This window comes from Ziziphus jujuba, chromosome 7 (genome assembly GCF_031755915.1).
Source record: "Ziziphus jujuba cultivar Dongzao chromosome 7, ASM3175591v1".
NCBI classification, from domain to species: Eukaryota; Viridiplantae; Streptophyta; class Magnoliopsida; order Rosales; family Rhamnaceae; genus Ziziphus; species Ziziphus jujuba.
Window position 1 is genome coordinate 17365653 of NC_083385.1, and position 11137 is coordinate 17376789.

General features: G+C 30.6%; 1 protein-coding gene across 3 annotated transcripts; it reads left to right on the forward strand.

Moving 5' to 3' along the window:
- The first annotated feature begins 3333 nt into the window (after positions 1–3333).
- Positions 3334–10703, forward strand: LOC107425374 (probable LRR receptor-like serine/threonine-protein kinase At5g10290). Of its 3 annotated transcripts, XM_048479014.2 has the most exons (13): positions 3334–3639; positions 5051–5206; positions 5457–5589; positions 5753–5824; positions 6528–6715; positions 7240–7383; positions 7486–7557; positions 7716–7781; positions 7912–7982; positions 8077–8220; positions 8403–8744; positions 9080–9474; positions 10063–10703. In XM_048479014.2, the coding sequence occupies exons 5-13, from the start codon at positions 6681–6683 to the stop codon at positions 10375–10377; spliced, it is 1584 nt and encodes a 527-aa protein (XP_048334971.1). In that variant the 5' UTR covers positions 3334–3639; positions 5051–5206; positions 5457–5589; positions 5753–5824; positions 6528–6680; the 3' UTR covers positions 10378–10703. The 3 variants fall into 3 exon arrangements, with proteins under 3 accessions (XP_048334971.1, XP_048334968.2, XP_048334969.2); XM_048479011.2 differs by lacking the exon at positions 6528–6715; XM_048479012.2 differs by lacking the exons at positions 3334–3639; positions 6528–6715 and adding an exon at positions 4172–4294.
- The last annotated feature ends 434 nt before the right edge of the window (positions 10704–11137 follow it).

The following is an 11137-nucleotide window of genomic DNA, read 5'->3' on the forward strand; positions in this document are numbered from 1 at the left end:
TCAAAGCATCATTAACCCAGCTACCATTAAAAATATCCAAAATCTATTTGCCAATAGCACTGGGATTATTTTGAAAGATCACCATGAATTTCAACTATTATTTCTCTGTCATTTGACGCGTAGATTTTCCTAAGGCATCAGACACCAGAAAAGAAAAACAAGAAAAAAAATATATATATATATATATATATATCATGTAAAAGTTGTAATCATTCTATATTATATGGGTTGGGTAATTATTAACAATATGCACAGACACGAATTTATTCATCTTTCCTTTGAACATTGATTTTTTGCCATTTATTCTTATAATTTAGGATACATATGAATTCAATTCATTAAAATCTTGCGCTATTTAAACAAAATTATTAAGAAAATTAAGACAGATTATATCTTTCCGACTTCGAAGCAAAATTACTATTAATTTGCAAGCATCTTTAATATTTTAAACTTTTTTTTTAATGCTTTATATGTGGTAGATAGTCGTTGACTAGTTATGTAAATCCAAAATCTGTATCACATCGTTCAACCAAACTAAAAGATAAAAAATCTGAATCACATTGTCTTTGATTTTTTGATTTTTTGTTTAATTTCTTATAATATTTTACAAAGAATATCGTAACAAATAATGAAGAATTAATATTATATCCTTTATATAAATATATTTATCCTTTTTCCCTTTTAAATAAACTAAAGTAATTAAGTATATATATAATAAAGCCTGATCTCTTACCTCAAATTTTTCTAACCTTAAGTATATGCTTCAATCGTACTTCAATTAAAGACAAAGTTTATATGGTTATATAAGATCAACAAAATTTTGTACTTCAGAAAATATCAAAATAATTTATTTATTTAATTACTAGTTTAGAGTAATTTATCATTTACGGATTCAAAATCTTATCCATACATCCTTATAGAGGTGATGTCATGTTTGGGCATCAAGACAGTTGGTGTGTTGGAGAACTTTTAGTTCACATTTGATGATTTGAAATTGACTGATAAATGCTAATTGCCACTTAGTGGAACATTATAATATTGATTTTTTAAATATAAATACATCAATGTTTTTTTTTTTTTTGAAACAATATAAATACATCATTAAGTTCCTTAATTATAATTTTTTATATTTCACGTAAGTATAATATTAGATATTGATTAAGCTGACAAATTGTTAGAACTGATTAATATATCTCGTACGTAGAGTAACCGTAGGAGTACTAATTTTATTTATTTATTTATTTATTTTTTGTTTTGCTAACTTTATTTATCGATCAATGAGGCAAAAAGACATAACAACATAATAATGATTGATATTACCAATAAAACATAATAATGACAAAAAAATTTTAGCAAAACAATAATGATTAAAAAAATTATAATATAAACAAAATATGTATAATTCAATCTTATATAATTAATAAATAAAACTTAATTGAATTAAATGTCATCTTTAAAACTTAGCATTTATTAATAAATATATAATACCATACTATTAATTTAGTGATACCCTGTTGTTTTATACAATGCAAGCATATATAATTAAACAGAGTTTCTTTTGTTTTTTGAAGTAAATTAAATAGAGTTTCATGATAGCGCAAAAACACAACGACAAGTAAAATATGCGACAATGACACACAGAAGAAGAAGAAGAAGAAGAAGAAGTTATTATGTCTATGAAATACATATTCTTTTTTTATTTTTTTGAAATATATATTCAAGAATTAATAAATTTCAGTATCAATTTTTTAACCTGAGAACATAATTTATTCCATTGTTTGGTAATGTTTATGATTTTTTAAGGTTTATTTTTTAGTGGTGGTAGCTTATTCCTTAAATGTTAGTCAGGTTTTTCACCTGATTACAAACTTAAATAAAAATAAAAATATTAAATTAAAAGCCATTTCAAATTGTTCGTAGAATGAGATTCATTTTAATATATATTGTTTCTACCGTTATAAATGACTAATAATAATTTCATGTAAAAATAAATGTTAACAGACGAGGTATAAACTAATTAAAAAAAATTCAAAATAACAACGCTTATATATATATATATATATATATAAATGATTAGAAAGTAAATAAATTGAATTTTTATAACTAACTCATATATATTTTTTTGTCCTTTTTGAATATCAAATGCAATGCATTAATTTATATATATGCACATTTAAAAAAATTCTCAGATTTTTTTTAAAATCATTTACAATAGTTTAAATTTTCTTTTATATCCTTTCCAAGTTAAATTATTATTATTATTTTGCAATTATTAATTTGAGAGCTTTAAAAATTCAAAATGACAATGTTTATAAAAAAATATTTTAAAGTACATAAATTCAATTTTATAATTAACTCATATATATTTTTATCCTATTTGAATATCAAACGTAATGCACAAATATATATGTATATATATGTTTCATATGCATCTCTCAAGATTCAAGACAAATTAAAAAATATTCCTTAAATTTTGAAAAAATCGTTTACAAATCCTGAGTAGTTTAAATTTACCATTATATTTTTTTAAAGTTAAATTATTTTTATTTTTATGTAATTATTAATTTGAAAACTTCAAAATTTCTTTCTTTAATTTTTAATTAGATTATATATAAACTGTGTTATAATTTTTTTTTAAAATATATATAATAATTATAAAAACATAATTTTTTAAAGAAAAATATATATTGACAAATGACTTTAGTTAATATATTTAGTAAAAGATATTTAATAATTATAATATATTTTAATATATTTAATTAATATATTTGATAAATTATCATTTAGTTAAAAAAAATTATTTATTTAAAATCATCCCAAAGTTTTTTTTAAGAAAGAAAAATTGAAAAAATTGAAAAACTATCACATAGTTTAAATAAAATTAATTAAAAATATAGATTAATAAAATTATCAACTTTTCAAATTAAATTTAAAAAAATTATCAAAAAATAATTTTTACAAAAAGGAAAAAAATGAAAACAAAATATTTAAAAGGTAATTTAATTTTATTAAAAATATAAAAGTAATTTAACTTCTAAAAATGTAATGACTTATTACAAACCTGATGGATATCTTGGTATTTATGGCAAACCAATGGGTGCAAATAAAATATTATCTAAAAAAATGAAAAACAAATAGTGAAAAATTATTTTATATTTTGAAAGTGGAAGAATGGGGTCGTCTAAAAAAAAAAAAAAAAGGCACTAATAAAAGTGGAGAGAGACCATACCCAAAATTTTTTAACTTCAAAAAGACAAGAAAGCAAAGAGACGGAGGGAGAGAGAGAGACAGAGAGAGAGAAAGAGAAAAGAGCCCATAATTGCGAATTTGCAAGTCTTCTTTAAATAGTATAAAATAGTAATAAAAAAATTAAAATTAAAACAAAAAAGAAAAAAAAAAAGAAAACATTTTACAGAAAAAATAGAGAAGAGAAGGTTCGCCTGTAGTAGATTTGCTGTAACTGCATTCTCTCTCTCTCTCTTGCTGAGTAGTCAGCTCAAACATCCAGCTAGCTCTCTCTGTACTGCTCTCAAAGCTTTTAAAGCTATTTTTGGCTTTTTGCTCAAATTTCTTCAAATTCTTCCCCCCAACAACCCTTTTGCTTTCTTTTTCTTCTCCAATCTGATTCTTCTTTCAAAGGTACTTTCTTTTCAACCATTTTTTTTCAACTATTATTCTTATTGTTTTAATTTTGATTTTTTTTTTTTTTGGTTGTTTGAAAAGGGTTGGGTTTTTATGATTTGATTATGTCTTGCTTCTATTTTGTTTTTGAAGAAAATTAGAATTAAGAAGTCTTGAGTTTGAAGTCCTGTTTGGTTGCTGGGAAACATTGATGGGAATGGTAAACGATGGGACTCTGAATTTTTTTTTTTTTTTTAACCAATTTCAAAATTCAGTCAGTGTAATTTTCTTTTAGAGGTACTGAAATCTGGAGCTGATTGAAAGGGGAAGTTTTTGCTTATGAGCTTATTTTCCCTTTCTAGTATTTTCTTAGCTGCCAAACGGACGGACTGGTTGATTGGGTTTCCTTTGTTTATGTTTTAAATGTTGAATCTTGCATTGTTTGATTGGTTCATGCTTTAGCCTATGTAAGCTATGCGTCCTGGTTGGGTCTTTGGGTATATGGTCATTGGCGTGAGAGGAAGTCTTATTGGTTGTGTTATTGTTTCCCCTATAGTGAGTTTGGGACGTTAATTTCTGAGGGATTATGGAAGTTATGTGAAAAGGGTTCGGCTTCATATGACATTAAAAACCACAGCTAGTAGTTGCCTTGGTGCAAAACTCCATAGGCAAAGTATAATTTTGTTTTTCCTTTCTCTTTTTCTTCTTGTTTTTGTTATCTAACTTTTATTTTTTTAATGGGAATGCTTTTCCTATAGAGGCAGTTTATTTCAAAATATTTGGTGATTGAGTTATGGATGGCAAAAATAGAACTCAGACTAAGTACTAATTTTTGTCTGAAGAAAATTTTCTTTGATTGCTTTTTGATGTTAGTGGAAAATCAGTTTCTAAATATTCTGTTGTGAATAAATACATTTCCTCAAATGAATCAAGAGTACTGGCTATCCTTTCAAATTTCCAAATATCGACAAAGTATCTTTTCTAGGGAGCATTAGTTGTTTAAGAAGTTGCAATATGGTGAATAGATTGGGACAATGAGATCAGATGGGAGAGTACACAGTATTTAGGTTTGCATGCTATCCATAAACTGGCTCGAGGATGATTTTCACTCCTAGCTTTGAGTTCCTACACAAAATGAAAGCTCATAGCCATAATCTGTCAAATCAATGTTCAAGAGAAAGCATCCCTGATGCATGAAATATCTGAAATGTATTGCAGTTAGGTCCAAGCACCAAACATTCAGATGGCAGTGGTTTCTTTTACATATGCTGCAAAATACTGATTTTATAATATCGATATTCCCTAATATCCTGTTCTTGGTTAAACTATTTTGGCTTTTTGGTAAAATACCTCATAAATCAGTCAGTCTCAATTTTTGATCTCTGCAGTTTATATTTTTCATCTGAAGTATTTCTATTTCAATGCGCAGAATTTTGTTGCAGAAATGGCATTCATTCATATGTTTCTTGGTCATCATGGACTCCGTTGCATTGATCACTGGAATTGATGTCATTGAAGATGGAACGGGTCTTTGCAATTTTGATACTGTCTTGCTTGTATTCTTTTGTATTGCCTGATTATCAAGGTACAATTTGTAACCTTCAATGTATCACCGGACCTCCCCCTCTCACTCTTTCACTCTCATGTAGTTTGACATGACTTAACAATAAACCACTTGGTGAGTGAGATGTCTTTAGGCGTTCAAGGAAGTGGAATATGTATAGCATTTACCTTTTATGTCTCTGTATTTTATAGTGTTTTTGATACAAGTACAGGTGAATTGACATTTGCATATTTGGCTGACTGATGGTGAATCTTTGTCTGTTCTGTTTCAGGAGATGCACTTTTTGCATTGAAAACGTCATTGAATGCTTCTCCCAATCTGCTTAGAGACTGGAATCAGAACCAAGTTAACCCATGCACTTGGTCCAATGTTAACTGCGACCCTAATAACAATGTCATCTCTGTGTAAGATGTGCTCCTGTCACTTTTACCGTTTCATGACCATTTTGTGCATGTGTGTTGCTGCCAGAAAATTACCATGTTCATGGCTTATACAAACTAAATTGTTTACTTGCATATTCAAATGCCTTTTCCATTATCAACGCTTAATTTTATCGTCTATTTGCAGAACATTGTCGTATATGGGATTTTCTGGAATCTTATCCCCCAAAGTAGGAGCCTTGAAAACTCTTAGAATACTGTAAGTATGAAGAATGTCAGAGTAATTTGCATAAATCCTAGTTTACATACATCTAACCTTGTTAAAACATTTTCTCAGTAGTTTTATGGTTTTATGATGCTTTTGGAGAAAATAAAGTTTTTATTTTTTACAGTATAGTACTTTGTATTTTTAGAATTTTGTTTCTCTTTTGTTTTTATGTTATTTTTTATTGTCAATCACCGTTTGATTGCTTTTAATGTTGCTTTTAATAATATATTTCATGTAAGGTGGGGTCAAGTGCAGAATGATAATTCCTTAGTGCATTCATCAGCTTCTATAAGCTTTATTTTCTAGTAATTCAGTTTGCATAATGTATTGTGTTATAAAAGCTATATTTGCTTTTAAACCATTCAACTCTATCTAAGATACCTTTATATTTGTCATGTTCATATCGCTTTCCTCTACCTCCAGCTATTTCAATTTTAGCCTACCCCAGTCTACATTTCTTATGCTATTTTTAGATAGAAAACTATTCTTTATTGATATAAAGACAACACTTTAGAATTAAGAATAAAGGAATCCTCAAAAACATTACAATGAAAAAAAAAATTGCAAAACTAACATTCTTGGCACATGACACGTTACTCTTGTTGTTATGATGCCATCATCTCGTTTGAACCATGTATTCTTCTTATTGAATCTTTTATATATAGCCAACAAACACATAAATCTCAATGAACAGACCTCAAGAATAGGAAGGCTTCAAGTTAATGCACATCTGAAAGATTAGAAGAACAATGCTGGAAGGATTTGACAGCTATAATGCTGGAAGGATTTGAAAGGTTTAAGGAAAGTTCTTCTTGGTGAAAGTAGAAGCAATCATCTGAGGGTGCTGATGGTGACAATAATAGACATTGTTAGATTTCCTTAGTACGATAAATTTTTTAACTCCCATCTCACCTCTATTGGTTTAGGTACTGTTGCTTCTGTGACTACATGTAAAAAGAAAAGAAAAAGCCAAATAAATATGTAAATGAATTATGGTATGAAAGATTCTTTATGCTGTATACTGATTTATATCAAAGTATGAAGGATTCTTTATACTGTATACTGATAAAAAGGCCTTATCAAATATTAGCTGGTATGTAAGACTGAAATTAATGGTCATTCACAAAGTAAACAATTATTGATACCATCAAGGAACTATTGTCTGAGGGTATTAGCTACAAATGGTTTTGGATATATTGGTATCATTTATTAGTTCTATCAGTTACATTGAGATTCAACAATGATGTCTAGTGTCTACTTTTAGTTCATACTCATAAAGAGATTTTAATTATACATTTTTTGGTGTCCCTATGCCCTATTCTCTCTTTCTGTCAAACTAAAAGGAGGCCCTTATACATGGCATATACATACAATCCTAATAAACTTCAAATTTATTCATCATGCAGTACATTGCAAGGAAATGGCATTATTGGTCAGATACCCAAAGAGTTTGGAAATCTTACAAGTTTGGCAAACTTGAATTTGGAGAATAACAAATTAAGTGGTGTAATACCGTCGTCCCTTGGTAATCTTAAAAAGCTTCAATTCTTGTAAGTAATTCCATCCATAATTGTTTAAGTTTCCATTTATATCTTGTACTCTGTGTCTTTTAAATTTTTATCTTTGACTATACTTTCTTATCATTTGAGCAGGATATTGAGTCAAAATAACCTGACTGGGACTATCCCTGAGTCACTCTCCAGTCTTCCAGGCTTGATTAGTCTGTATGTTATCATATCTTTATAATTTTACTTTAGCAGGGCTTAAAAGAACTCATATACTTCCCCAGCTTCTGGAATTTTAAGAAATGTTTCTGTTTTAAGTGGTATACTTAGGCATCTCTCTTCAGTATTTGATGACAAAAATGGAACTGTCCATGCAGTCAGCTTGATTCAAATAATCTCAGCGGTCAAATTCCTGAGCATTTATTCCAAGTCCCGAAGTACAAGTATGAATAAACATTCTAAATTACCATCTTAATTCCTGACTACAACTTTATACTATTTTCTCTCTCTTCCTTCTCTCTTTTTCTCTCTCATTGTTTGTCAGCATAGCTCTTTAGTTTGTATTGTTTGCAGTTTCACAGGAAACCACTTGAACTGTGACATAAATTTCCTTCACCCTTGTGAAACTGATAGTGATGATTCAGGTTATTGGCTCAAATTAATCCTATCAGAATTTCAATTGTCCAGTGTACATATACTTTGACAAGCTAAGTACTCAGCTATTTTTATTCATGTCAGGTGCTTCACATAAGCCAAATATTGGACTTATAATTGGAATTTCTGGAGGAGTAATTGTTGTTCTCTTTATTGGAGGCTTTCTCTGTTTTCTACGGAGGAGTAGACGAAGAGGATCTAAGCGTGAAGTTTTTGTAGATGTTGCAGGTTTGTGTTGCTTTTAAATGTTTCAACTGATTAAATTGCCTTGCCCAGAAAGGGGAAAAATGATTGAATGAGAACTGCTTGCTGAGATGATTTGTTCTCTTTCTCTGTGAAAGCCAACTACTTTTTGAGTATGCTTTTGATTTTTGATTTGATTTAAGTCTTTTGTTCTGCTTTTGGAACAGGTGAAGTGGACCGAAGAATTGCATTTGGTCAATTGAAAAGATTTGCATGGAGGGAATTACAGCTGGCCACTGACAACTTCAGTGAGAAAAATGTCCTTGGGCAGGGAGGTTTTGGAAAGGTCTACAAAGGAGTGTTATCTGATAGCACAAAGGTTGCTGTGAAAAGGTTGACTGATTATGAGAGTCCTGGGGGCGATGCAGCTTTCCAGCGGGAAGTTGAAATGATAAGTGTAGCTGTTCACAGGAATCTATTACGGTTGATCGGATTTTGCACAACCCCAACAGAGCGCCTTTTGGTGTATCCCTATATGCAGAACTTAAGTGTTGCCTATCAATTACGAGGTATTGCTTCTTTTAGTTATGTATTGGGACATTCATTGCTGATCTTGGACATGAATAAAGCTTGGTATTTGAATACCATCTATGCTAGCATGAAGTTGGGACGGGTGTGGGTTGGGTGATAGTAAATAACAGGCTCATTCTAAGAATTTCCTCCCTATTACCCAGTGACAATTAAGGATCATTCTTAGATTGGCATCCTTTGTTTTCTGAGATGATAAAATTATCTTGTGCACTTGATTCATATGTGAGAAGTTGAAAAAGTTGAGTTGATTCTTATTACAACAGATTTATTGCTAGTGATCATCTAATAATTTCTATTTTAAATGCCGATGCAGAGATTAAACCTGGGGAGCCTGTTTTGGATTGGCCTACAAGAAAACGAGTAGCATTAGGCACTGCACGTGGATTGGAGTACCTACATGAACATTGCAATCCTAAGATCATTCACCGAGATGTGAAGGCTGCAAATGTGCTACTTGATGAAGATTTTGAGGCAGTTGTTGGAGACTTTGGCCTGGCAAAGTTGGTGGATGTTAGAAAAACTAATGTGACAACACAAGTTCGTGGGACGATGGGTCATATAGCACCCGAATACTTGTCGACTGGGAAATCATCAGAAAGAACAGATGTTTTTGGCTATGGAATTATGCTCTTAGAGCTTGTAACAGGTCAACGAGCAATTGATTTTTCACGCTTGGAAGAAGAAGATGATGTTTTATTGCTTGACCATGTAAGATAAACTAGTTATGTATGGTGGTATTCTCTTTCTGCACAAATTCTCTCCAACTCTACTTGTGTATAGTCTGTACTTTGGGCACCCATGTGAAAATGTTGAGGTTGTTGATCCGAGGAAAACATGTTTTAGTTGCCATTGTTCATAATAGAACACCGCTCTGCTTCAATATTTGACGTGCAGACAGAGAAGTCATGTTTCTTTTGCTTCCTTTGTGCATTAGAGAATTTGATAGGAATTATGTTGTGAGCCTGCAAATATTTTAAGTATAGGTCTATGACAAAGGGTGGTTTTATGTTCAGTAGGATTTATTTTGGTATTATTTCATCAGGTCCTTAACGGTGTCATTTATTAGAAGGCCCTAGAGTAGAATGTTTCAGTTTTGGTATTGAGATTATTAAAGAGAAATAAACATTGATTCTTCCAGAAGATAAAATGTTTGCAATTGGTTTTTGTATATAATTTAGTAACTGTTATTATATGGGAGTCTTACATACTTTTATCTTATTTTTAAATTCTTTAATTCTACAACTTCTTTGCTTTTCTACTCACTATGCTGAATATTGTAATTATTTGCTCCTGCAGGTGAAGAAGCTGGAGAGAGAGAAACGCCTGGATGCCATTGTGGATCGCAATCTAAATGATGAGTACAACATTGAAGAGGTAGAAATGATGATCCAAGTTGCGTTGCTATGTACTCAACAATCACCAGAGGACCGCCCAGCTATGTCGGAGGTGGTTCGTATGCTGGAAGGAGAGGGGCTGGCTGAGAGGTGGGAAGAGTGGCAGCATGTTGAGGTTACTCGTAGGCAGGAGTATGAGAGATTACAGAGAAGATTTGACTGGGGAGAAGATTCAGTTTATAATCAAGATGCTATTGAGTTGTCTGGTGGAAGATGAGGTTACGAAAAAATTTGAACTCGTTTCCTCTTATTACAATATAAGCTTGTAAAATTCTTTTTGGTAGGTTAGCTTGATGGCTCCCTGAATGAAGCATGCTTGTAATTCCAATTTACATAATCATGGCATATTTCGGTTGTGATGGTTCGCTGGCGTAAGCTCCTTTTTCTGCTTGGTCTTATGTTTTTTTCGATTTGTATTACATTTGTTGTTACATTTTTGAAGTGTGACAAGCTCAAAAGAATACGTACCTCACATCTTGTAATGTGAAACATGGTATGATATTGATATTGATCTAAAGGATTTGACCCCATTCCGGTTTTCAACCTAAAGACGGCACAACTTTCTTGCTTATGCATGGATGCTAGAATGAGTTAAATGGAGTAACTACTTTATCCGTTGCTTTAGTTGCCATTCTTGTACTTGCCGGTATTCCCATTCTTTGTCCAAGTCTTTCACAGTCACGATATGCATCAATTTTGTATCCAAATGTCGCAAATCTCATTTTCGAATCAAGGTCAAATAACTAATTATTTTCTTTACTTGCCATTGCCAGGGCTTCAATTTATACCAAGTATTTTAAACTATAGTACAATCTGTACTTTTTAACCATTTGATTTTACAAATCACTTATATTAGATAAGATTATTCATTTCTGCGAATTTCGAGTTGAGGTATAATGTTTGATTTATCCCAAGAGAAAAAAAAGGAAAAAGAAAAATCTGTTGGGAAGGTCAATTGGTAAGGAAAAGAGTCGTCT